This window comes from Sphaerodactylus townsendi, linkage group LG05, assembly GCF_021028975.2.
Source record: "Sphaerodactylus townsendi isolate TG3544 linkage group LG05, MPM_Stown_v2.3, whole genome shotgun sequence".
NCBI lineage: Eukaryota > Metazoa > Chordata > Lepidosauria > Squamata > Sphaerodactylidae > Sphaerodactylus > Sphaerodactylus townsendi.
In genome coordinates this window covers 26,818,613-26,846,217 of record NC_059429.1, presented here as the reverse complement: position 1 = coordinate 26,846,217, position 27,605 = coordinate 26,818,613, and the positions used below count along the sequence as shown (strand labels likewise).

At 44.4% G+C, this 27,605-nt stretch overlaps 1 protein-coding gene across 1 annotated transcript in view; it reads right to left on the bottom strand.

Annotated features, from left to right (window-relative positions):
- Positions 1–72: 72 nt before the first annotated feature.
- PAPPA2 (pappalysin 2) overlaps positions 73–27,605 on the bottom strand; it is a 132,350-nt gene continuing 104,817 nt past the window's right edge. Inside the window, exons 20-22 of the mRNA XM_048497826.1 lie at positions 25,885–25,956; positions 11,334–11,432; positions 73–5,450 (exon numbers count right to left, since the gene is read on the bottom strand). Of these exons, the coding sequence (XP_048353783.1) occupies positions 5,376–5,450; positions 11,334–11,432; positions 25,885–25,956 (246 nt within the window). The 3' untranslated portion in view covers positions 73–5,375. The remainder of the gene's footprint in view (positions 5,451–11,333; positions 11,433–25,884; positions 25,957–27,605) is intronic.

The following is a 27,605-nucleotide window of genomic DNA, read 5'->3' as shown; positions in this document are numbered from 1 at the left end:
CTAATGTGGGGGGTTTTTTTGAACACAATAATTTTATTTTGAGTTTGTGGGCATGAAGAGATCACAAATATAGGTAGATTATTTATTTTAATAGATTTTTATAAAAAATAATTATCAAATACAAAACAAAATTAAAATAGCAGCAGCTTCAATTGTGAGTAAAACCCTCCCTCAAAAGGGGACAAGATGCTCCAAGTTTGCTAAAGGTGATCCCATAATCCCGTGCTAAGTAACTAAGTGATTCATGACAAATACATTTTCCCCACTGACATTCTTTCAGCTCTACTACCAGAACAAGACTTTTTCATAAGACAAGCCACAATACCAAACCCACAGAAAGACAGTTTCTAACCCTTCAACACCTACTTGGGGAGAATGAGATGGTTTAAATGCTAGAACATCTGTCTGAGGGAAATGAGGACAGTGATCGTGCAATCAGGTGGCTGAGAAATATTCTTGAGCTCTGATGTCAACACTTTTGAAGCCCACAGAGGCCTGAAATGTAGTGTCAGAACCTATTCTGAGGTCTCACACAAAGGGATTGGTTGAAGTGCTGGAGAGACAGCAGATTTCTGAAGGTGTGAATATAGCTCATCTTTTTTCCCCTCAAAAAAAAAACCTCAATGAAAATGAACCCCCACTATAGCACTCCAATGCTGTGTGGGCCCAAGAAGCCACAGGACTGAGGACATGGAACAATTTTTGTTGGGGCAAAAGCTAATTTGGTTGTCTTTTGTGGGTTTTCTGGGCTGTAGGGCAGAGTCTGGTAGTTTTTGCTCCTAACATTTGCTCCTAATGTTTCACCTGCACCTATGGCTGGCATCTTCACAGGCAGGCAAAGCTTTGGGAGAGAAAACTGCCATGATTATGCAGCCTGAAAACAGTAAGTTGAGTCTAGCCAGGAAAGTCTTCAACAATACATTAGTCAGGCTGTTTAAAAAAAAAAGCAGTGCCAATCTTTTGTTTCATAGATAGGTTATTTCTTAAGCACAGATGCTCTGAGCAAAAATTAAGATCCTTGCATGGACATCTGATGAGTAAAAAATATTGAGTTTGGATCTAGTATAAGCACCACAGGGATTCTCATCTCCCCACAGCAACCTTTCCAATCCCAGTCAAGTTCGTTCCTGGGGTTGCAGGACCACAGTGTAACAGCCAAGGAAGTGTATAGTTCTTCACAACAAACTTCTCAATCAACCACTCCAGGAACCTCTATCTGGGACAGGCACAAGCTGTCTCTTGGTTGCCAGGCCCCACAGTTCCCAGCAAGAGAAGACAGGCCATTTCTCTTTTGGATGTGGCACTGGTGCGGAAGAACAGCAGAACATTGCACCTTCTGCAGCCGTTCAGTGGTACCAGCACACAACTGCACCCTGATATTTCTTTTCCCTCTACTTTCTGTGCAGGCAATGACATGAGGTGAACAAGTTGGCCATTTGGTGACTGGAAAAGTCGCAGCTCTTGGGTGCCTCCTTCGGAATGAGATACTGTATTTGAACTAAGCTTATCACTCCCACACCCAGCACACCTGGTCTGAATGCTGGACTATTTGTTTATTTTCACTTTATGAAATTTAATACTCTGCCCTTCCCCAGCCAGAGCCAGGGGAAGGGCAGAGTATTTACTTTCAAGTGATGATTTAACACATGATTTAAAACAGTCATAAAATCAATCCAATGTCACATAAATTAATAGCTTTTAAAACTATAAATCGATGATGGCATAAACCTAGGTGACCATAAGGACCCTTTAGCCCATAATAAACTATCAGCACCATCCTGTTCATCTCTCTTACCATTTATTCTCGGGATGGGGGAAGGAGGGGGTGGAGTTGGGAGGCCAGTAGATGGTACAGACTCAGGACCCCCTTAGCTAAGGAAGGCAGCTTTACAATGAAATATCTCAATTTCGCAGGCCTACGGGACCGAATCAGATCACGCAGGCCCTGATGTCAACTGGAAGAGACAACCTAGACCAGGGGTGTCCAACTCTGGTGCCCCTAACCCTGACCTAGACCACCGGTCTGATTCATCAGAGATCTTTTATTCTTATTCAGCCACTCCAACTGGCTGCCCCTCTAAGCTACTGGGACTGTTCTTATTTATTTAGGGTATTTCCATCCTGCCTCTCCACTGGTTTCACACAGTGCCCCCTGAAAACGAACTACAGCTATTGTTGGCTGCCTGATGAGTTTATAGCACGAGTTTCCAAATGCACATGTCTGTCATTCACACATTGCATTTTTTTAGTTGTACATCTGAAAATGCAACATGTCGGACAGCTTTAAGAATTTCCACATTCAGTCCCTTGAAGCGGAAATTTATTTTCTAGTTGACACGATTGTAGGAACATCCCTGAAAACATACAGATGAGACTTTAAAAAGATTAGATCATATGAAACAACTTCATGGGGGCACAGAGTAAGTGCCATGAGCGGCCATGGCTCAGTGGTCCAGCATCTGCTTGTCATGCCAAAGATCTCAAGTGCAACCCCTGGCACATCCAGTTAATGGGGTCAGGTAGTAGGTGATGTGAAAGGCCCCAGAGAGCCACTGCCAGTCAGAGTAGACAGTACTGTGTTTGAGGGACTCATATTTAATTCAGTAGAAGGCAGCTTTACATGTTCATGCATTCATATAGTATGGATGCCACCAAGAACCCAAGGAGTGCACTCTTGAGGGAACGCACTTGGACCTGACAAGGGGCCCTTCCACACACAAAAAGTACAGCAGGTGCAATAGGCACGAGGCAGGCAGTGAACGGAGCCTGCGGAAGCAGTGATGGTGGCCATCGCGTCTTTGCACGGAGGCGCGTATTTTGTTTGGTACTTACCTCCCTTGGCTGCGATGCTATGCAGGCAGGCAGGCATGGACCCTCACAGCCATGCTGCCATCCCTGTGACCCTGTGTGGCTACGAAGCTGATAAGCAGGACCTCCACCAACAAAGGGAAGCGTGGCCAATTAAAGCGCTCTCCAGCGGGCTGTTCACTTGCGAGCGGTTGCGACCAGGGTTAAAACTAAAGAATTACGGATAGCGCAATTCTCGAATAACCCGTTTTGGGGGAACTAACATGGGGCAGCCTTGCTTTAGGGGCGGGAGCCATGTGAAGTTGCACCCTCAAAAGGGTTTTGTCCTGTCCCCAGCCCAGATGTATAGGTCCATGTGGATGGGGCCTAGGTAGCTGTAAAGCCCATATTCCTGCTTCAGCTGCTGCCTGGTACTAGCTGCGCCTTCCTACATGCATTAATGATAACCAGTAATCCCTCTAATCCTTCCCCAGTACTGTGTGGCGCGTCGAAGACACTGAGTGAACTGAGAGCCGCCTGGGACAGCTCCCCCTGCTGGCTGGCCCCTATTCTGCATGGCATCAATACAGGTACTCATGCAGCTTACAGGGAATGCTGATTATAGCCCACCATAAGTTCCCCACCACACAGACACACAACTCACAACTGCAATAAATAGTGAAGAATAATATTGATATCTTAAACAAAACAAAACCCTGAAGCTCAAATTTCCCACAAATTTATATCTTGGAATTGTGTTTCACACTTAACACTTTCAATAGTGCTTGGAAGTTGCAGTTTGTGTATCCTGATGCTGTCAGAACATTCTCCATTCATGATCTGTGCTCTGGTGCACAGCTTGAACCCACAACCAATCGTTCTAGAGGAACAGCCCATACTGAAATAGCTGGAGCAGTCAATCTCAATGGAGATTATATGGGAGAAGTATCGGTACAGATATGGGGTTCCCAACACAATGTTTGCTTCGCAACACTAAGAAAGCATTACGGTTGCCATTTGTGAACAGGGAATGTAACCTACAGTGCCTCGTCTGCATAGTTGTGTACTGGAGAGAATGACCAAGCATAGCAGACAAAGCTCTCTTTCAGGAAAGTTTGTTCATTACTGATCTTCTCGCTGAAGAACACCCAGTAAGATTCTGAGCCTCTCCAGGGTGCCCGAGAATATTTGGAAAATCTCTGGTCTACCCGTGGATCTATTCAACACATTCCACAGCACTGGTCCATACTAGTGCTTAGCCCACACTAGTTTCATTAACCAACTAAGTTATATCAACAATACTAAACATCTTGGGGCAGCCATTTTGCAGGCTTTTGAATTGCTCCTTGCCTGTGATAAGAATGTCCCAATGACCCAGCAGGGAAATGAATTTTTTTTCTTTACAGACACAAACAGCTGCTACTTAACATGCATCGGAAGGATAGCTACGCTTGTAAACAAAACCAAATGGCAGGTCCTTAACCTGTGGACTTGTTTGCAAGGTTACCTTGACTTGTGGCCTCTTAATGTTGAATAGCATGGGTTTTTCTTTAAAGGTAGTGCTTTTTAAAAATGCAAATGTGCGCAGTTTCAGTTGCAGCCCTTGGCCTGTAGCTACGCCAAACACTTCTTGGAATCTAGCGATTGGGGGGGATTGTGAAGCAGCTCCCATTGCACTGAAGGGCATTTCTTGGGGTAGAAGAAGAAGAATCAAGCTGCAAAACCTTCCAGCTGGAATTGGTGTTCCCTGCTCATAGAAAGTCATATCACGCAGGGACAAAGTCAACTCTGATCCCCCTTTCATGCTAGCAGTCTGTGTGAATGGAAATCAGTTGGAATGGCTTGTTCACAGGTGGAGGATCATTAAAACACGCTTCTCGCATCTCTCACCTAAAACTGTGCAGTCTCGAGAAAAGGTGTACACAAATTCAACGGCCCCGCTGTTTGCATAACTTGCCCTCCAGTCTCCGGGAATTCTCTCACCACCCGACCCCATAATTTTTTTTTCTCCCAATGGTCAGCACTTCACAGCAGCACGTTTTTCAGCTTAATGAACAGCAAATAAAAATATAATATAGATTTGTCATAAAATTATGCTTAAATATTTGCAGACGGATCGCTTTTATCTTCCTCCCCTCCCCCCTTCGCTAAATCAAGACCTAGATAGTAAAAAGGTGAGGAGGGAGGAGAGGGAAGAGACGGGACTCAGAGCAAAAGGAAAATGGTCGTGAGGCAGCAAACCATTTATACAGTAATAGAATGAAAGGTGCCTAGGAACCTGCCCCCAAGCCAGGTTGATAAGAGAGCTGATGAGGCTGGAACAGGCCCTTGACTTCATCTTCAGCCCGACCGGAAGGGATTTGAACTGGGGAGTCTTCAGACTGTTCCTTTCCCTCCTCTTATGCCTCCTGTTCTTCTGCCCTCTCCTCATTGCCTTCCTCCTGTGCCGCACCCAGTTGCACTAGGCCTCCGTGATCACGCCAGCTCCTGTCCCTCAGCCCTTCCAGTGCCCCTGTTCATGCTCCCCCACAAGCCTTGAATCTTCCTCCAGGTTCTGGCCCTGACAGCACAGACTGTCTTAGTTGCTGTTATTGATTCTCTTCTGCAGCCGGGTCCCGACAGCTGCACTCGTCCTGGTCACAGTCATCTGGAAATGGAACCACCTGAAGGGATCAGAGGAAAGGACGGTTCAGGGAAAGGAGGTCTGGCTTAATTAATGCAGCCCCTCCCCACCCCTTCAAAACAGACATGGTTCATGCAACTGTGGTGGGTTTTCCGGGCTGTGTGGCCGTGGTCTGGTAGATCTTGTTCCTAATGTTTCGCTTGCATCTGTGGCTGGCACCTTCAGAGGTGTATCACAGAGAGAAGTACGTTACACACTGTGTCCAGTGTCCATCACTTCTCTCTGTGATACACCTCTGAAGGTGCCGGCCACTGATGCAGGCGAAACGTTAGGAACAAAATCTACCAGACCACAGCCACGCAGCCCGGAAAACCCACAACAACTACATGAATCAGGTTGTGAAAGCCTTCGACAATACAATGACTCATGTAGTTCGATAATTAGTCTATCAATCTCTTCCCCAAAAAGCCCTCCAAAATTACGTACGGTCATAAAACACACGAAGCCGATTTACAAAGCCAAATAAAAATCTTCAACAAAGATACATCAATCTACACCTGTGTAGGTTTGCCACAACCCAAATTCTTTTATTGTGTGGGAAGGCATCACAATGTACCCTTGGTGTGAAAAAAAAACAAAAGAACACACTCTGGCTTCCCGCCAGGCATCACAAAACTGAGAAGTCAAAGGAAAGCCAGAGGTAAGTGCAAAGAAATAAAAAAAATGTTTTTCTGATCTTTGTTATCTGATTCCCATGGCAAATTGTTTCCTCATGGGGAATGCTCCACCCTTCTGCCGTAATGTCTGGCGTGGCTTCCCAAGGGCATCCTCAAGATCACGTGGACGATTTTCACACCAGCGGTGGACTCCTCCAAAAACATCTGGCAAGGAAATTCAGCGTATGTTTGGGAAGATTTATCGAGTCAATTACATGAAAGGGCAAGGGGATAGGCCATTACAGAGCTCTCCATCCTGATCCCCTTTCCTAACTTCTCACACTTTATCTGCCCAGATATACCTCTGGGCACAGAAGAAATTCCCACAAGACTTTTGTGGCTTAGATTCATTGGAACAGTTCAGCTAATAGTGGTGTTTTCCTCCAGTGAAAAGCACCGTCCCTGTGCTTAGAGAGGTTCAGCTGCTCAATAGTAGAACTTGCTTTGGCATTCAGATGTTTCTAGATTTAAACCTTAGAAATTGTCCCTAACACAAGACATATAGCATGATTCAGGTGGAGGGTTTCCCCAATCCAACTTGCATTACACATATGGCTGGGATGCACCTTTAAAATTTCTGGGGCCCCCAAATATGCTGCAGAGGATGGTGGGAGAAGGAACGTCAGCCTTCCTTCCTTCCTTCCTTCCTTCCTTCCTTCCTTCCTTCCTTCCTTCCTTCCTTCCTTCCTTCCTTCCTTCCTTCCTTCCTTCCTTCCTTCCTTCCTTCCTTCCTTCCTTCCTTCCTTCCTTCCTTCCTTCCTTCCTTCCTTCCTTCCTTCCTTCCTTCCTTCCTTCCTTCCTTCCTTCCTTCCTTCCTTCCTTCCTTCCTTCCTTCCTTCCTTCCTTCCTTCCTTCCAGGGGGCTTCATTGAAAATGCTGGGGGGAAGAATTAGGACTAATAAAAGGAAACACTTCTTCACGCAACGTGTGATTGGTGTTTGGAATATGCTGCCACAGGAGGTGGTGATGGCCACTAACCTGGATAGCTTTAAAAGGGGCTTGGACAGATTTATGGAGGAGAAGTCGATTTATGGCTACCAATCTTGATCCTCTTTGATCTGAGATTGCAAATGCCTTAACAGACCAGGTGATCGGGAGCAACAGCCGCAGAAGGCCATTGCGTTCACATCCTACATGTGAGCTCCCAAAGGCACCTGGTGGGCCACTGCGAGTAGCAGAGAGCTGGACTAGATGGACTTTGGTCTGATCCAGCTGGCTTGTTCTTATGTTCTTATGTTCTTATGTTCCTTCCTTCCTTCCTTCCTTCCTTGTTCTTATGGAGGAGAAGTCGATTTATGGCTACCAATCTTGATCCTCCTTGATCTGAGATTGCAAATGCCTCAACAGACCAGGTGATCGGGAGCAACAGCCGCAGAAGGCCATTGCATTCACATCCTACATGTGAGCTCCCCAAGGCACCTGGTGGGCCACTGCGAGTAGCAGAGAGCTGGACTAGATGGACTTTGGTCTGATCCAGCTGGCTTGTTCTTATGTTCTTATGTTCCACCCCACTCCATTTTCAGTGGCCAAAATGGTTGAGGGGGTGGTGGCTGTTTGTCCCACTTCCAGTTCCACATGTCCCAGACAGACAAGTGGAACCAGCAGCAAGTGGAACCAGCAGCAAGTGGAACCAGACAGACAAGTGGAACCATACTCCGCAGCTGTTTTTGCCTGTTGAAATGGCATAGGAGGGAAGGCTGAAGCCAGTCCTGCTGACTCAGGGCCCTTCAGCCCTTTTTAAGGTGAGTCCTTGTCAGACGTGTAGCGCAAGTCAAGTCAGGAGAATCACTGACTCCACTCACCTTTCATGTCTTATGTGATGAAGACCAGAATCAAAAGAAGGAAGTCTAAGGAAGCCCACCCTCTCCTTGTGGCGTAGTGGTTAAGAGCAGGTGCATTCTAATCTGGAGGAACCGGGTTTGATTCCCTGCTCTGCCGCCTGAGCTGTGGAGGCTTATCTGGGGAATTCAGATTAGCCTGTGCACTCCCACACCTACCTCACAGGGTGTTTGTTGTGAGGGGGGAAGGGCAAGGAGATTGTCATCCCCTTTGAGTCTCCTACAGGAGAGAAAGGGGGGATATAAATCCAAACTCTTCTTCTTCTCTGTGAAAACTACTGCCGTAGTTCTCATAGGACTCAAGGAGAAGGTGGGCTTCCTTAGGCTTCCTTCTTTTGATTCTGGTCTTCATGAGTCCTATGAGAAACATTTGCAGTCAGAAACATCTGAGTCCTATGAGAAACATCTGCAGTCAGCGGAAACAGTCCCGAGCTACATGTACAAATGGTAGGCTAAGGCTTTGTTGTATCTTCAGCACAAGTAGAGATACAACACAACATCTCTGGCAAAGCGGTGTGCGCACCCACCACCAAGACAGGCTCCTTGCTCTATTACGCAGAAAGTGCCTGAGTGTGGCTCCTTCCACACATGCAGAATAATGCACTTTCAAACTGCTTTCAATGCTCTTTGAAGCTGTGTAAAATAGCAAAATCCACTTGCAAACAGTTGTGAAAGTGGTTTGAAAACGCATTATTCTGCGTGTGCGGAAAAGGCCTGTGCAGAGCAAGCAGTCGACTAGTGGTAGGCTGTAAAAGGGATCCCTCCACTCAGAGCTGCTTACAAAAGCAACTTGGGACACTGAGTGTTTGCTTGGAGGCTTTTCAGATCTTTTTTACCTGACCTGATGAAAGGGTCATGAGACAAGAAAAAAAAACACTTTTATCTCCAGTATTGGTTGACGTAAACAAAATGGACTGATCAGGGATTTGGGAATGATGCTCAATTACATGGCAGGAATGGAATAAGATGTTCTTATCACCAGTTTGGTTTGGCCAGAGGAGGCCCCAACACCCTGTCTCCTCAGTGACCATGAAGCAGCCCCTTTGCGCAATTGCCAAGAAATTAATGAGCTCCACCCTACAGTGTGTCCTCAGGGCAGACGGGCCCCTGGGTTACTCCCGCTTCAGGTGGAAAACAAACCCCAGCTCTTTTCCACACTCCAAACTCCCAAGCTCTTTTTTACTCTCTCCATGAGTGATGAAAAGAAAAAATGTTTCAAGATTCGCAGCAGTCAGAAGAAAGAGATGAACCAGACTCGTACATGTTGAAACAGTTTTGTCTGTTTCAAGGTTCCCTTGGGCAGATATCAAGTATGAATTATGGCCACTGTGCAAGAGATCTGAGACAGCGAGGGAGAGGAATCTAAAAGGAGGAACAAAAGAGACCCACCTGGTATCGTTTTCAAGGGTATAAATATAAAAGAAGACCCTTCAATGTGTTTTCAAACCGGGACTTGAGAAACTGAACAAGATGTATCTTTTAAATGATACCTTCTGATTAACCAATGTGTTGGTGAGGAAGTATTAAAACATTCAGGAAAAGCAGTCATATTCCTATACCAACATTACAAGCTCTCTATCCTCATGGAATCCTTACCAAGTCGCTGGTCTGCCAAAAAAACCCTCTGCATAACTGGTACAGGATCCTAACAAACTGAAAGTATTCTGGGGCATATTACAAGGCAGATGCTCCATTCAAGCATTTTTTTTCCTAGCATAGCAGGAACTATCTATCTATCATCATCATCATCATTATCATTATTATTTATATTTCATAGACCGCAGAACCCCCAAAGGGCTCTGAGAGGTATACAGGGCCCATAAACAAGGCCAACAAAACAACAGATAGAGATATAAATATGAACATTAAAACCCTTAAATTTTTCCATAGCAGCATCCTCATAAAATCTAATTAAAATTATATTATTTATGACGTCTGGTCCCAAGGCTACGCTACACTACACTACACTACACTACACTACACTACACTACACTACACTACACTACACTACACTACACTACACTACACTAAAGGCACTGGAGTACTCAAGCAACAAGACATTCAGGGCTTAAGAGCTCAAGCTGGCAAAACTGTCAGTTCTGAAGAGATAAATGAGATATACAAGCTAGTGGGTTGGGTTCATACATGAATGCCCATAACTTGATGATTGCGACTTGAATGGACTGGACGCATCAGCACAGACTGAACTTTCACATTGCCTCAAAACAGCCTGTTTAGAGGCAATAAACTAAGAGTAAAGCACTGTTCTTTCATCCTTCCCTTTTCTCACACTTATTTTATTTTTCTTTATTATTAGATTTGTACACTGCCCTCCCCCAAAGGGTTTCACCTATCTTCTGGTCTGAGATCTTGAGAGAACTTTTAGAATGCTGTTAGACCTGTATCGTGACAGTGTATAATAAAGCTTCAATTGCCTTTTCTTTTCTTGCAACATATGTGGTAGAACAGGTGATTTGAATCCGAAAATAGATGAGCTATTGCTTATTAGGACCAGCAGAATAAATTAAAAAACAGACCAAATAGCTACTGGAGGAAAAATAACTCTAGTATCAGCCGTGTAGAAAACACAGTCTTTAATTCCCAGTGTGTTCTGAAAACTGGTCTGCCTCAGGGGACACATTTCTTCACAAATGAATATGACAGTTGAACATCTGCCTTGCATATATTTTTCAAATTCTTAACAAGATAAGACTCTAAATAAAGTTACAAAACTAATCACTGACAGAAGATTGCATTGTGTTGAATGGAGAAGCAGGTCCAGCTGCCTTACTTATTTGTGAAGTAATTTCTCCTTTGACAGAGATGGGGCTTTGAAACATGTAGGGAATACAAAAAAGATTGTCTGGAAAAGCTGGAAAAGTTGCTGGTTTTTTTTATAAAGAATGCTTAACCTTTCCCATGCTAGTCTTTTCCATCCCTTTCCCACTTTCCCCCCTTTATTCGAGGTTTTCAACCCATACTTGCAAGGGAAGCATGAAGGTTGAACTTTGATAGTGGTAGAAGTTATGTGTAGGGTTCATAGGGAAAGTGACAGGGTGGGAATGGGGGTTAATATTTTCTGTCCCTTTTCTACTTTTTCTGTCCCTTATTTGATGTACATTGGTGCAGAATGCTGCAGCCCAGGTGTTGACTACAATGGGTCATAGGATGTGGGGAAAAATCCTTTTTGTTTCAGTTTTTTTACCCCAGAAACCTAAAAACATGATGTAACAGTCAGCCTCTCTCCACAGTTGGTACTTGTTGAAAATGTAAATCTGACCCTGAACCCAGAAGATCTCGCCCTTAAACCCAGAAGATCTCGCCCGTAAATCCTCTGTGAAACAGGATGCCCCACCCCGCCCCACCTACCTTCCTGGAGGAAACTGTGGAGGAGCAACAATCACCCCCGTCATACCGACAATAGGCTCTGTTGTTGATAGTGTCACACCAGCCATCAGCTAGGAAAGGCTATAAAGAGAGAGAAGAGAGCATTCAGTGAATGGAAACCGACTGATGAATAGGTCACTGTGGGATTAAAACCAACAAAGAGTCTTGTGGGATACTGAAACCAACACATTTAGGGCAGCATCCCAGCAATATGAAAGACCTTCAATGACAGGGAGAATCAATACAAACAAAGAAAATACATTATTTTGATTTGTATATGTTATCTGAAAAGAAACATGCACATGGAACAAAATGCCAATAGGGCCACAAGATCAACTGTGTAAAAAACCAATTTGGAACTCCAGAAATCAGGTCAAACGTCAATCCCTTTTAAGATGCTACAATCACATATCCAAAGAGCCTACCAACTGTGCACTGATCCACCTGATATATGCACTTGCCATATTGTTCAAACAAGGATAATGAGTGTATTTATCATGTTATTACAGCTCCAAAATGCACGAACTGACCATGATTTGTCAGGACTCACATTCACCCACACCAAAGCTGAAAATCCTCAGCAAATATACATGTTACCCTTCTTCACACAACAGGGAGCATTGCAGGTAGAACATGCTTCAGGTGCATGCTCCTGGCTCATGCGACTGTAGCCTCTGAAAAGGGCTCATGAGGAAAATGTTAAGAGACATCCCAACTTTGGATGCGTTATCCCAGCTAATACACTTTCCAGGTTGCCACTGATGGCTTTGTAAGATTAGAATTACTTATCTACCAGCTAACTAAAGCACAACAGGCAGGCAAGTTCTGGCCTATCCAGAGGGAAAAATCATCTAGTCTCTCTCTCTCTCTCTCTCTCTCTCTCTCTCTCGATTTCCATGTGGCAGAGGGTTTGTTTCTCTCATTCATATTCTGACTCACTGGGAAAACCAAAATTCCACTTCCTATGTAGTTTCCATATAATTATTACAAACAATCACCCGTTGCCCCAAATGCATCAATCCAAAACGACTTTCAGATCAGCATCTTTAGGCAGGAGGTGTTGACATGAGGAGAAGGTTTGTCCTTGCTATATACATATGACCACTAATTGCTCCCTTCCCCCCACCCCCCACCCCAAGCTGCCAAAAACATACCCAGTTCTGAAACAAACACCAGGCTTCTATGACAACCCTGGAGAAACAGGACAGCTCATGCTAAAAATTATCCTGAGGGAAAGAATGGAAGAAAATAATACAGAAAAATAAGGGCTCGCTAATTGGATTGTATGCTGGAAGAGCCTGAAGCATGCTGGAGAGAATTAGTTTGGGCCATTTGCTGCAAAATCCATTTCAGTTCATCTGTATGATTTTGCCCATGGGAGTTTTAGATGCACTGATAAAACACTGCAAAAATGGATCTTTGTGCATATGATTGCATTAAAAAAAACATGTGGTATGATGATACACACGAAGATGCCAACACACTGGTTGTCAGGACCAGGTTTCATTTCCTGTAACTCCCAGTAAGTTTCAGTTTCGTATTCCCCAACAACCCTCGTTCCCGCCACTACCTAGGACTGCCCACTGCACACCCTACATACACTGGAACTGAGGGCAAGAACCCTCAGTTCCAGCACCCTGTAGCTAGGGCGACATATATCAATAAAGTTATTCCTGTTTCACAGAGCTGACTTCATTTGAGTGTGTTCAGCCTTACACTGGTACAATACCAGACTTGATACAATTGTATGCGCGCATCAAGACTGCTTTTCTTTTTTGCGGTGTTTTATTTCACATAGCCTAAGAGAACCAAAAGCTTGAGCAAACTGAGAAAATACCACACTCTGTAGAAAATAAGGAAAACAGAACAGTGGAGAATTGCTAACGCATCATTTCCACTTCAGAAGCAAGACCGGGACATTTCAAAATCCAGAGAGAAATGTGAATGAGATTTTTGGAACCATACCTAATGTTAAAGGGACAAGGAGATGAATCTCGTTAACCCAGGCAACATTAAAGAGAACTGACAAAGAACTATGCATGCTAGATGTCTTCTTACAGAGAGATGTTTTTACACAGGGAGGCATTACACAATGTGACCTTCCCCTGCAGCTCCAGATGGTTCAACCAACTCAGGACTTTACCACCTCAACCCCGGTCTCAAATACTGTGTCTTTGCAGGTGGGGATTTGTGTATTGGGTAGGTAACTACTGCATACTACAGCAAACGAATTTACACGTTTATAAATGTTTGAAAATGGAGGTTTTAAAGGATGCATAGGCATGAGTGAAGTTTATCAAATGATTTAATAATAAACCTAATGCTAATGTTCATAATAGAGTTCCCACAGAGGACAGGGTGCTTTACAGCCCCGTGTAAAGGGAGGAGGCGAACCACCGCTGGAGGTGGCACGAGGTCACCCTGGTGGATTTGCCCTCTCCGGTCACTCTCCATGACAATGGGGTAGATCTGCTGGTGGGCAGCCACGGTGGTTGAATATGGCACAGAGTGCTGCACCAGCGTCCCTGGGTCCCCACCAGCGTAACACAAGCCACATTAATGTCCCCTTGAATGGGCAGCCCTCTCTGAAGACCTATGCATACCTTTCGTGCAATATGTTTCCAAGTTGTGGATGCAGCCTGGCCCTATTACAACCCCACCTCCCCCCCCCCAAGAAACCCAATTAGCATATAGGTCACAATAAATAGCTGAGTATACCCCAGAAGAAAACCTGACTGGCTCAGATACACTGAAAGAAGTTCTTAACAGAACAGACCCTGGAAGATGGAAATTCAACTTCTGGAAGATGAAAGAAACAAGAATCACTCTGGCACAGTAAATACCAGCTCTCACCACATGATGGTGCATTCAAACAATATTTAGCCTACAAAACAGTTATGATCGCTTGAAAAATTAAGGTTCACCTCTTTTTCATGCTAAGAGAAGAGTTTGTGTAAACACAGTATTAGAGTGGTTATCCCTAATTCCACGAAGAAATATTAGTAACCTATGAATGGCTGGGGAAAAAAGTCAACAAAAAGAAGTCTCTATAAGTATTCCATACCCTGGCACCCTTCATGTTGTACTTACCATACACTGGTAAGTCCATATGGGTAGAATGTTAGAGCACTAGTGTCCCCTGGGCGACCAATCATTTGAATGGCTCTGAGTCACATAGCAAGTGCTTTCAAAAGTAACCACAGGGAAGATACCATGTAGAATGCTAAAAAAGCAATGTATTTCCTCATGACCTAGGCTACTCATAGGCTTTTAAAGTTTTGGAAAACATTGTTCATACACAGATAAAATCCAAACTAATTCAAACTATGGCCCTTTCTGCACGGACACTGAGGGGGGGGGGGTGCATCGGCATAGTTTATGCCGGCGCACCCCTGCGGGACAGTTCGCATGGACGGTCCCACTGGAAGCGGTGGCGGCGGCACAGCCTTCGCACAGGCTGCGCCGCTCCCAAACGCTCCTTACCTCCGGTCACCTTCTTTCACGTTGTGGAGGCCAGAGGACACGCCCCCCCCTTGCCAGAGCAACGTCGTTGGAGAATGAGGCCAGGGGGCGTGTCTCCTGGCCTGCACAACGCGACAGAAGGTGACCAGAGGTTAGGAGCGTTTGGGAGGGCTGGGAGAGAAACGCCAGCTTCCACCCAGTGCCATTCGCATGGCACCAAATGGAAGCCGGCATTTCCAAAATACCCCGCTCCCTGAGCGAGATTCAAAAACACTGTTTTGGCGGGAGCCAGGCGTCGCTGAAGCGATTTGGCAGCGGCGCCTGTGAGAGTAGTCCCTGCCAAAATGCTGTTTTACCGGCCCACCGCCGCCGCTTTTGGCCTGTGTGGAAAGGGCCTATGTAAAATAAAAATAATCCAAGCTAATTGTTTCACATTGAAGCTTGAGGAAAAGATTGGGTGAATGGGTTTGATGCCAAGGAATGTTCGCAAACATTTTAATGGCACACAGATCAAACCTACCTGTCAGAATGTTTTGACGCCTGAATTACCTTAAGGAAAGGGGAAAGCTGTCAGCTCAGCTAGAATTAAAACCTCACAGAGCACCTAAAGCAGGACGGGCTGAATACTGCCAAAACATTCTGGAGGAAAGAAGCTCAGGGGTAGGGAAACGAGAGGGAAGGTGGAAGGAAGAATAAAAATAGAAAATGGACAGTGAAAAATAAACTGGGAGCATGTATTGTCGAAGGCTTTCACGGCCGGATTCAACTGGTTGTGGTGGGTTTTCCGGGCTGTGTGGCTGTGGTCTGGTGGATGCCAGCCACAGATGCAGGCAAAACAGATGCAGGCGAAACGTTAGGAACAAGATCCACCAGCCACGGCCACGCAGCCCGGAAAACCCACCAGAACCAAACTCGGAGAAGTATAGGTGGAAGTTTGAGAAAATGGGCAGAAAATGGAAGGAACTGAAGCAATTTCTCTCCTGCGGGCTGCTAATAGAATATTATGGTATTTGTTTGTACCTGTCTATCTCTCACATACACATGCACACATGTTCATGTAAACTGGCAAGGCAATGTGAGCCTAGCAATTCTTGGCTGCCTCTGGCTGCCGACTGGAAGAGCAGTGGGAATGTAGTCTGTGGGAGAAAACAACCATATTCGTTGTTCAAATTCAGTATTTTTCTTGGCTGTTCAACAGTCGCAGAATGCTGCTCATTTTACCCTTCTCTTCCATTTCCCTCTTTTCCTTTTGACACGCATGAGGGGGCAATAAACATGCTTCAGCGCACAACAAAGTGAGAAGGGAAGGTCAGTGTGATGCCAAAACTCCCAAGCACTGGACACGTCAACTTATCTTGAAGAGAACTCCCTAGGGACAAGGATAATATAGGGAACTCAGAAGAACTTGCTAGACTCATGACTCTGACCCACAGTAAACTTCTCTGAAGTTTCCATCATGTAATGTTTTCTAAATAATTCATTCTTAATGCCTTCTGGATGAAGTACATTTTTGGAAATCTTGCTACAGAGAGCCTCTTTTTAACAAAGCAGAAGCCAGAGATGGCCCCTCTGTGGGATGAAATGAGGCAGGCTACTTTTGAGAATCTGCTAGTAAGGCTGGCGGAATGGATGTTGGATACAATCCACCAGGAAGCTCACTTGCACAAAACTACATCAAAGACATGGGATCTGTGGAAGAACACCAATGGTTGTATCCAGACTAAATTGGCAATTTCCGCCAATTTTCACGTTCTGTTGCAGACCTATCTTATGCTTTCCCCCCCAGGATCTCGTACCCTTCAGAAACAGCATTTTGCTGGCCGGACAGAGCACATGGCCGGCACAAAGGTCAGCTCAGCCTTTTGTAGGCTCTGGCTGGCCTCTTCTAAATGACGTCATGGTGCTGGCGCTGCAATGCTTGCCCACAAGGGGCATGGCTCGGAGGCCCCCCAATCTGCTCTTGCCAGGGCAGAAGCCAGGGACTCCTTCCTGCCCTTCAAGACCGCTCTTTTCATGGAGATCAAATTCCACCTGTATTCACTACTTGAGACACTATCTTTTAGGAACAGGAGACTTTCTGGAAGATAGTGTCTCATATTCCTGAATGCAGGTGGAATGAATGCTATTCAGACATGCCACCTGAGGCACAGAAAGGTCTTTTGATTTGACCTTCCATCACCCACAAAGCACGGTTTCCTCAAACGAACAGAACAATGGGAATATATCTATTTGCTGTTTGAGACATAGTTTTGATGTGGTTCTTGGGAGGAAATAAGATGCCAGCTCCCATCTTTGTGAATTCAAGTTCCTCTGAGAAGTTAAGGCAAGTTCAAGGATTCAGTCCTTCTTTCATCTGCATTTCATGAGTTTCCTTAAACATTTCTTGGAGAGCAACTTCACTAGACCAGAAGTCTAATTCACTACAAGGCACCTTCATGTGTTCAAATATTCTTAACTCAAGGGACAATAACTGTCCTTATGCAATCTCACAAGGACTGCAAAACACAGCTGCAAGGGAATCCAAAACAGTGTGCTACAATGAGGGGGATTTCCCTTGTACTTTTAAAATTGAAAATATCTCTGTCTCACCTAGAAGGTCTAATTTAGTAGATACCACCAGTCATGATTGAGTTCATTCTCCACTGAATGTTGTGAACTTCCAGAGTATTTGGCACTAAAACCTGTATTTTTTTAGCTAACCAAGAAGGGACCCCCCTCCCGAAACAAAATTCTAATGAGGACAGAAAATGCTCCAGAAGGGACGGAATACTGAGAACGGGATTGCAAGTTACTGCTCAAAACCCTGGGTCATCAAAACATTGGAGAGAAAGATTTTGGAGAGTATTGTCGAAGGTGTGTAACAGATGCAGATGTTTCCAAAAACATAAGTTAGGGTTAAAGCTAGGGCAGGGAGTCAAGCTCCGGTTCGGGTTTGGTTGAGCTCTGGGGCGAGGACTAGGACTAGGGCTATGGTCAGTTTCAGGAACAAGATCTACCAGACCAGACCACACAGCCCGGAAAACTCATAAGAACCAATTTTGGAGGGTGTTCACCAAATGGTTCTCCTTCCTGAAGTTCTCTGTAGAGACCCAGGTTGCATTATACAAAATGGTAGTCTATTAAATACTGATTATTCCAGTTCTCCCACACTACTTAAGCCATAATTTTCATTGATAGATGGTCATCTTTTGGGGACAATTCTGGACAATAACAGGCTAAATTTCTGCTTATTGATATCTCCTGCCAAGTCAACACTTGTTTTTTAGGCAAGCGAAAAGCAAGCCCTGAAGCCACAAGGCCTTCATGGCCCATTTCATACCTAGTACCTGTCAGTTTTTTGTTACAGACTTTAAACAGGGTGTTGAACTATATGGAAGCTTAATGTTAGAATGCCAGCTCAGCTGAAGGAAAATTCAGCTCAGTGGGAATCCTTTGATTCCAATACAACTGAGACTTTAAAATGCCTACTATTATTGGGCCTTTCTCAAAAGATATAACCGGGGTGCGCACACAAAAAAACCCTACATTCAGAATGAGAAGATGGATAGGAAGGGGGAGGGGAGGAAGCAAAAGTAGTACAAGCAACGGAAACAAAATAGTCTTGAGGAGGGCAAGAAAAAGGAGGAGGAGGAGGAGGAGAAAGAGAAGGCAGTCAGAGCAAATAACGTATTGGATCATAGAGTGGAACCTCTCAAAGGCCCTTTCCACACATGCAGAATAATGCATGTTCAATCCACTTTCAATGCATTTTGCAGCTGGATTTTACTGTGCGGAATAGCAAAATCCACTTGCAAGCAACTGTGCATTATTCTGCATGTGCAGAAGGGGCCAAAGAATTGCATTTAATCAGATTTTTTTTGTTCAATATCAACTAATCAGCCACTGTCCCACAAGGCTTTTGTCCCTGCAGGCCCAATGGACATGGATCCATGCAGCATAGTCTTGTTGTGAGGTCAATAAAGAAAAGCTGGCTGGATCCAACGCAAAGTATACAGTACAAAGAGATATAGTAATCCTAACTGCAGCTTCTCCACAGCTGCTCCCCGCCCCCACCACCACCACACTTGGCTTGGCTTGGTAAACATGTCTGAGAACTTCAACTGGAAGAAAAGTCCCTGGGATGAGGACTGCAAGGGAACCACAGCTGGTTGAAGAATGAAGCACTTTATTCCATCCTCCTTTGTCTCCGGGCCCTTTCCCCCTGGTGCACCGGGCCCTTTTCCCCCTTGCTATGTCTCTGCCACAGCTAACAGTCATTGATGGATCTCTCCTCAATAAATCTGTCTAATCCCCTTTTAAAGCCATCTGTAATCACTACCTTGAAAAGCAATGACTTCCACACCTATTACCCATCAACGTCATTGGGTATTATGGGAGAGAAAGAAAACGGTCTTCAAAGGCAGTCCCACAACCATTATAATTTTGTACTTCAAGCTGACATTTGCAAGTTGACGCATAAGCATCTCCAACTGCCTTGGTGAATCCATATAATACTCGCCCACAGATTCGGGCTTTTGGTACTTAATTACTTACTGTGCTATTAGCCTTTCTACCAAAGTACTCAGGATGGCTTGCACAGTTTAAAATGCAAAATAAAAACACACACAAATGCCAACAAGAGCCTAAAACTCTAAATATCAACTCCATATAAAAGCCGCTTAAGATGCAAAGTTAAAATGATAAAAATCAACAGCACGCTAATAAACATCAGAACAATGAAATCCCAAAGTGCAGCAAATGGATGGACAGTAAAAGAAAACACAACTGAAACCATCACACTGGAAACTGCCCCACTAAAAGGTGTTGGGAGGATGCAGACATCTGTCCACAGGAATTGCTGCTGGTCAAAGATCTTTCTCACATTGCCCTACGACCCAAAGTCCCTCCCAGTACAGGAAAAGTTTATTCCCAGGGATGTGGAACCCATCTAGACTAATAGCGGTGTGGACCAACAGGCTAAAGTAGAGGAGGAAACTGCTCCTTTAGCAGTACAGCTCTGCTGATTTAAGACAGAGAAGATGGTGATTTTGTCCCCTTCCCAAACTACAGGAACAAATGCAGAGCCTCACATACCTTGACAGGGGAGTAGCAGTGGCGTAGTGGTTAAGAACAGGTGCACTCTAATCTGGAGAACCGGGTTTGATTCCCCGCTCTGCCACTTGAGCTGTGGAGGCTTATCTGGGGAACCAGATTAGCTTGTGCACTCCAACACACGCCAGCTGGATGACCTTGGGCTAGTCACAGCTGTATGAAGCTCTCTCAGCCCCAACCACCTCACAGGGTGTTTGTTGTAAGGGGAGGACGGGAAAGGAGATTGTAAGCCCCTTTGAGTCTCCTATATAAAACTCTTCTTCTTCTGTGCACAGTTTTACAGATCAATACCAGCACCACGAACTGCGCCTGGATACCAACTAGAGCTGGATACCCACTAAAAATTGGAGGAATATGTGCTTCAGGGCAGGCTCCTATGAATATTTCTGGCTACCCAATTCTACACCAACTGAAGTATTCAAAGGCCACCCAATAGAGACTGTTTCTTTAGTCTTGCATTGCAGCCCGCTAAGCACAGTTACACCCTTCTAAGCTCACTGATTTAAGTGGATTTAGAAGGGCGTGATTCTGTTTAAGACTACAAGGATGCTACCCAGGCCCATGTAAAAACTGTGATCTCAGTGCGCAAAACGTCGCTTATTGTTATTTTCACAGGCGCACACACTATCTGCTGTGCTTTGCCCATCTGGAAGCACTGTTCTTTTCCTGCTGTACTTCGACAGAGTTCACTCCTGTGTAGGAAAAAATCATCACTTGGAAAACAATCCCCTCAGCCCTGCCATTGGCTGCAAACAAAGGAGTGCGCCGCAGAAGGCAGAGCCAGCTGGAAACAGCCCCATCCTTATTGAGCAGAAGTCAGCCCCAACCCACAGCAGCATTAAAAGGAGACACTGCCGTCCTCTCAAACAGCTGGTACCAACCACCACTGGAGACCAGAATAAAGGGGTTGGGTGGACATGATCTTGGTGTGGTCTGGCAATCAACTGTTTGTGAAGTTTTCAGGAACAAGGAATGAAGTTTCTTGCCCAGCATTCTGCTCCTGTTCCCAACTTTTGCCTTTGTTTTACTGTGCATCTCACAACATCTTGAGATGTTTCCTCACAGTTGCCTAAAAACAGTTCATTGAATGTGTATTTTGTTTATTAACTACATACGTCTGAAGCTAGCATCCTGTCACCTTGCAGGATTTTCTACACATGCAACAGAAGAAGATGGTAATGCAGTGGGCAGAGGGCTGAGGTGGTGGGATGGATTGCAACCCTTCAGGTTGGCAGAAAATTCTTAGATAAAGGAAAGTGTTTAAAAATTGTGCATTCCCCATCTGCAATCTGAATTGGTACAACCCGTTCTCCAACTTTATCCTGACACACTTGTGAATCAAGGAGTTACAAAACTCTGAAAGCTGCAGAAAACCCCCCATTCTCTCCCTTCAACAAAGGTTGATTAAAGTGTGTCAAGAGATAGCAGAATTCTTACAGTTCCACCCCATGCATGATTTCACTTGCTCTGACCTAGAGTTGGAATACAGGCCTTTACTGTGAAGTTCATTTCTTGTCTTTTGATTGCCAGTCATACCTGCCCCAGATTTAGACATTTCTTGTCGAATTTGCTATCAAGTATAATAAGCACAGCTTAATTTGGAAGCTGTGCTTTTCTAGAAACTGGGCTATGCATGCATGTCTTGGGCTATGTGCGCAGAAAATTAGCATATAAAATTTCAACTTTCTATGTGTTATAGGAGTAGAATATTATTTTGGACAACATTTCTGGCAATACTGTCTAGTCTTTCAGTATACCACGAACTCATTTGAGTAGTTTCCAAGTCCGAGGTGCTATTTGAGGCAAACGGTGGCTATATCCACTGGATGGCAAGCGTGGCATAATAATATGGCTATGAGGATTGCACCTGGAATACATGAAGCGAGTATGACAGAGAGAAATGATAGCTGCAGCATCACAGAGAAAGAGGACGTGAGGAATGCTGAGCCAGATGCTGTATTATAGTCTGAAATATTGCTAACATATACTGCTAACAGTTACAACACACACAAACAGACTAAATCAGTGATTATCTACATGCATACTCTGTTTTCTTGCATGCAGATAAACACAGCTGTTGTTACTTATTGTAAACCCGTGCTACAGCGTTATATGAGGCCTTTCGGCAAATTATATTTTGCAGACTTTGAGGAGAAAAAACCTGCCCTTAAGTTGTAAGATAAAATGGTGTAATGGTCCAAGGGTAGGACTAGAATGTGGCTGAACTGGGTTCAAATATCTCACTTTACCATAAAGCTTACCAGATTATCTTGGGCCAGTCACACATTCTCAACCTAACCTACCTCACAGGGCTATTGTGGGGCTAAAATGAGGGAGAAAAGAAAAAGCCACATATGTTTTACTATACTCTTCGGAAGATGGCTAAGATTTTAAAAAATGCACTAGACCGATATATACCAGAACACTGAAATGTAACCTGACGTTAGGCCACTAAAGAAAACTAGTCATATACCTAATTTTAGTAAGAGTCAGTGTGGGCTGATCTACTGTGATGGCTAAGACTAAAATCAGGAAATCCCTGTTGAAATTTCTTCTCTTCTACCAAACGGGTAAGCAGATTTCTCCAGAACTGTATAATTATCATTCTGGAATTTTGCGTGTGCCGAGTGAAGCTCCTTCTGAATTCCAGTTTAACTAGAAACACATCTAAATTCAGTGCTGAGACTGGAAGGTGTGCAGCCTGCCACCTGTAGGTCACAACTTGTCTTTTCACCTTCTCTCCATTATCAACACCACTGTACACAACAAAAAAACACAACATTGTTGTGCTGTTTTATGCTTTATGTTCTCCTGTATTTTATGGTTTTGGCCCTTATAAATTCTGTCTAATTTTTTAAATTAAAAACACAGCAATAAAGTATTTGTGTAACTATGAATCAGTCTTGTAATAATAAGGCCATCTTCATGTAATTATATCACCTCAAGCTGCCTTTTTTTGCAGTGTTTTATCAATGCACATGAGCACTGGTGTGTTCAATACAAAGTTCAGTTTTACAGCTCTGAATTCTTCTCCGGCTTGGTGAGTAAACCTAAGCTAGAGAAGAAACCCCCCCCCTTCCCTTTTCTCCTCTTAAGAAAGGATATTGGTTGCTATGGGAGATGCAAACTTGCTCTCTGCATGCATATCTAACCCAGGATGGTACGTGAATGCTGAGAGAAGAAAGACAGGGGCAAACGTAGAAAGTGGTAACCTTATACAGTGGTGAAAATCTGTCCTGAGTTTTGGCCCATAATCCAACCCGAGTGTTCCAAGTTGGATCTACCATACAATGAAATAGAAGGCAGGTAGCACAGTCAGATGATGAACTGCACCTTTTCAATTTCAGGTGGAATTTTTGGATGCTTCATTAAATGCTCTAAGAGCTTCATCAAAAGCTCCCTGCAAATAGGAAAGCAACACAGCAAAAAAAAGAAAGAAAGAAAGAAAGAAAGAGTTGACAAAGAACTCTGTGTGCCAGATGTCATCTTACATATTTTTTACAAAGGGGAAACATTAAACAACATGACCTTCCCCTGAAGTTCAAAATGGTACAGTTCTACCAACTCAGGACTTTACCACCTCAAGTCTGGCCTCAAATACTGTGTCTTTGCAGGTGGTGATTCATGTGTAGGGTAGGTAACTACCACAATCTGCTGCTGGAGATGGCACGGGGACGCACTGGTGGAGTTGCCCTCCGCAGGGCACTTGCCCCAGTGTGGGGTGGATCTGCTGGTGGACAGCTGCCGTAGCCCTCCACAGTGGTTGAACGTGGCGTAGTATGCTGCACCAGCATCCCTGTATCCCCACCAGCATAGCCGGTGATGTGGTTGAGGGAGGAGATGTGGAGATGTGGTTGAGGGAGGAGCCAACAGCTTCCACCTGGCTGTCGTCTCAACTCTAGTGCCCGGAGCTTTGGACTTACGCTACCTTTTCAATGTGGTCTACGTTCATTAAACCCAATGGAGCTTTCTGACAGCAGGGAGGCTGTTTGTGTATTTTTGCTTTTCCATGTCACCAGCTCTCTTGTGAACGATGGTGTGGAGCAGTTGCAGTGCCATGTCCGGGTGCCCGGCCCATTGAATAGGGCTGCCCGTCATTTTGCTGAGGAATAGTGTTGGCCAAAGCAAATATTGCTTTAATTCATGCTTCTGTTGCTTTTAAACTGCATCTTTCAACAATTCTGTGCTGCCAAAAAACAACTGCCATTCACTCAAACATAATGCAAGGAGCCAAAAACCAAAGAGGTTCTATTCAAGTAGTAGCAAATGACCTTTAAGTTCCCAGGTATCTGACTTGCTTAGAACAATCTTTGACATGATGCAGACATAAGGATGTGAATTTCAAAGGTGATTATGGAGATCATTAACAAGTCGTAAGTCCACATACTTCCCATCTTTCTGACTCCAAATTATTAATTCCTCTGCCCTTTCACTAATGTTCTTAACAAGAGTAGAGGGTTCTTTCTGTACTGGCATTTTAAAAAGGTTAACAATCAATTTCCCTTTCAACTAGAGTTGCATCTAATGTCAAACTATGCTTATGATTAGAACACTTGCTAAAGTTATATCCATAGCTACAGTCAGCGCAGACTAGAGAAACGTTTGCCTTCCATAGTGCTCAGGAAAGCCAAGAAATTTGCACGTGAATAAAAGAAATGAGAAAAAAATAGCTTGGCCTTTTTGCAAATCTCACAGAATCAGTCAGAAGATGCCTCTTTCCTCTCTTCCTCCAAATCTTTTCCCCGCAGCACATATTTTACTGATGTGTTGCTGATGCTGGTGGCAGCCAGACACCTGGCCAGCCACTGAATGACTGGGAAGAGAATCCCTCTTTCACATCTATTGCCAAATTCCCTGATGACTACATTTCCCAGGGTACCACTGGTATGCTCTAAGAGATGCTTCGGGAAGTGAGGTGATCTACATTCACAGTTCATTCTCTCTTTGCACAGTCTATGGGTGACTGTACAGAAGACACACTCCTGGTTTCTGAGTCTGTGAAACCAGTGATTACCATCTTGAAATGACTGTAAGATTAGCTCGTTTCACGAGCAGACTCAAGGGGTATAAGGAGGCACAAAAGTAGTAAGTCTCAACTTAAAATCTCCAATGTTTTCTTCTCTGTGACTATGAGCCTTTGAGCTATGAGAAAGCAGTCTATAATTGTGTGAACAAATATATCTGGTCTTTCTACTTGCAGCTGAACAGCCTCTTACATAACAAATATATCTGGTCTTTCTACTTGCAGCTGAACAGCCTCTTACATGACAAACTATGAGGGGGATACAAGCCTAACCAGTTGGTGATCAAGCACCCTGTTTAGAACTTTTCTGCCACAAACTGAGATCAGGAATGTCTGCACTATACCTAAGTAACATTATGCAGGTAGATCATCAAGTCAAATTTCAGAAACAGAATCTTCTTGGACACCCCTACCAACTTGGTATGTTATAGACACTCAGCTACATCCTAAACAATAAAAGACTAAGAAACCAAATGTCCTGACAATGAACGCTCCATTGGTGGAGGGCTTCTTGTGGGGACATTCAAGTTCTTCCCCCTGAAGAGCCCCTCTGCTTCCCCCCCACCCCACCCATCCAAATTCCACCCTCCCCAGCCCTATCCTACACCTTCTCACCCTCTCCTATTCCAAACCTCATATTGCCACCCTCCCCCACCCCTACCCACACATTCCAACCCTCCCCGCACACCAAGCCTCACCTTCCCACCCTCCCACCACCCCAAGCCACATCTCTTTAAACTCTCCACCACCAAGCCAAAGACCCAGAACTGGGTAAGTGGCACAAATCATTCTGGGACCAAGGGGGGGGGGGGGCTATGGCCCCACTAAAGCCCATTGCGAAGGAGATGCTTCTTCTTCCACTCTTTCCTAGGGTCCATTGCATCTCCCCCACAATGGGCTTTGCTGCTAGTAGACAGAATAATCTGGCCCCGTTGTGGACATAAACGAACAGCTTACCTCACAGGAATCAATGCAATGAATGGCTTTTGGATCTGGATGCCATTCTAATTTTCCAGTGCACACAATATTCTGAAATGGAAAGGAAAAAAATAGTATCAGCAAACATCACTGTCACCCACTTTTCCCCAAGTGGCCAATGAAGTATTCATCAAAGTTCTATGGTGCTGGTCTTTAGATTCCATGTAAAGAATTATTGAGTCCACACACATCTAGTATTTCAGGTCTGAGAAAATATATTTAAAATTTCGCTGATAACAGCAAAAAAGAAAAAAAAAGGAAGAACTCCAGTGACTTTCATATTTAACTGGAGACTTCCTGATTTACTCTTCTGATGAATTCGCTATTTCAGACCCAGTTCTCCTCATGTCCCGAAATCATTCAGATTTCTGCAAAAATCCACCTTTAGAGTGAAAAGGGCACCACCGCCACAAAAAAATTACCATGGCTAAAAGAGGGTGTGTGAAAAAAGGAAGTACAAAAAAGTTAGTTCAACCTCACGGGAACTAGGGTCCCACAATAAAGGCCTCTGTCACATACATGTATATTTTACAGATGGAAATGCAGTCAATATCCTTAACTAAAATGCATAAAAACTGACATGGTTTTATCCTGTCTTAGTGGCGCCACCTAGGGAATGTGAATTCTGACAGCTAAAGTTACTGACTACGACGACGCACACTGATATCGTAGCAGCAACCAGGAGTAGCCAGTTAACCTGTATATATGTATTATCACAGTGTATATGGGTTTATAGGTAAGCATTTGGCTATGGAAGCTAGATCTAACAGACTATCAGTAGGCTGGAGGCCTATATACAGTGTGTTGACCTATCTGTTCCCTATCAACAAAACAGTCCATTGTAGCAGAATTTTTCTTTCGCAAGGTTCGGAAAAGTGTTCTAACTGAAACCATTTCAAATGATGAGTTTTAACATTTTTATTTGCATTCTTCCCAGTCATAAGCAAATAAATTGCTTTTTGCAATATAGTGAAATTTTTAAAACAGGCTATATTGTGAGTATAAATTGTGAACTCTGGCCAGACTAGCCTGCAAGTAAGCTGAATTCTGAATCTTACAAATGGAAGAGCTGGGGCACCCAGATTGGACGGCGCTCACGGCTTCAGTCATCTGGCCCTAATTGTAGGACTTCTCTAGTGACCTTTCAGGCGCTATTCTTCAACCAGCTTAGTTTCCTTCACAGCCTCAGTCCCTGCTACTGTTTTTTCTCCCCTCTCTGTATGGCAAGCCCTTCGTGGAACAAATCTGATCCAACCATGCCACAGCTTTTGGCAGACAAAGCAGGCAGGGAGGAGACGTAAATCAAGAGCTTACACACAGAGAGCAAGAACAAAAACACGAGGAAAAGAATTTTAAAAACCGAGGCTTTAGTGACAACTCCCAGCAAGGGAGAAGAATTTTGTTTGACGACCGTGATCCCTCCGCTCCGTGTTACAGTCTTGCTTCCTCTCTCTCCTCTTTGCTGAGCTGTTTCTTTTGATCTGCCCCTAGGTTTGACTTAACTTGATGCACAGTAGACCCCAAAGGCATAACTTCAGCTTCTTAAAAATTCCCAAGAGGGGATGGGCGGAAGAAGAAGAAGAAGAGTTTGGATTTATACCCCCCCCCCCTTTCTCTCCTGTAAGGAGACTCAAGGTGGCTTCCAAACTCCTCTTCCATTCCTCTCCTCACCACAGACACCTTGTGAGATAGGCAGGGCT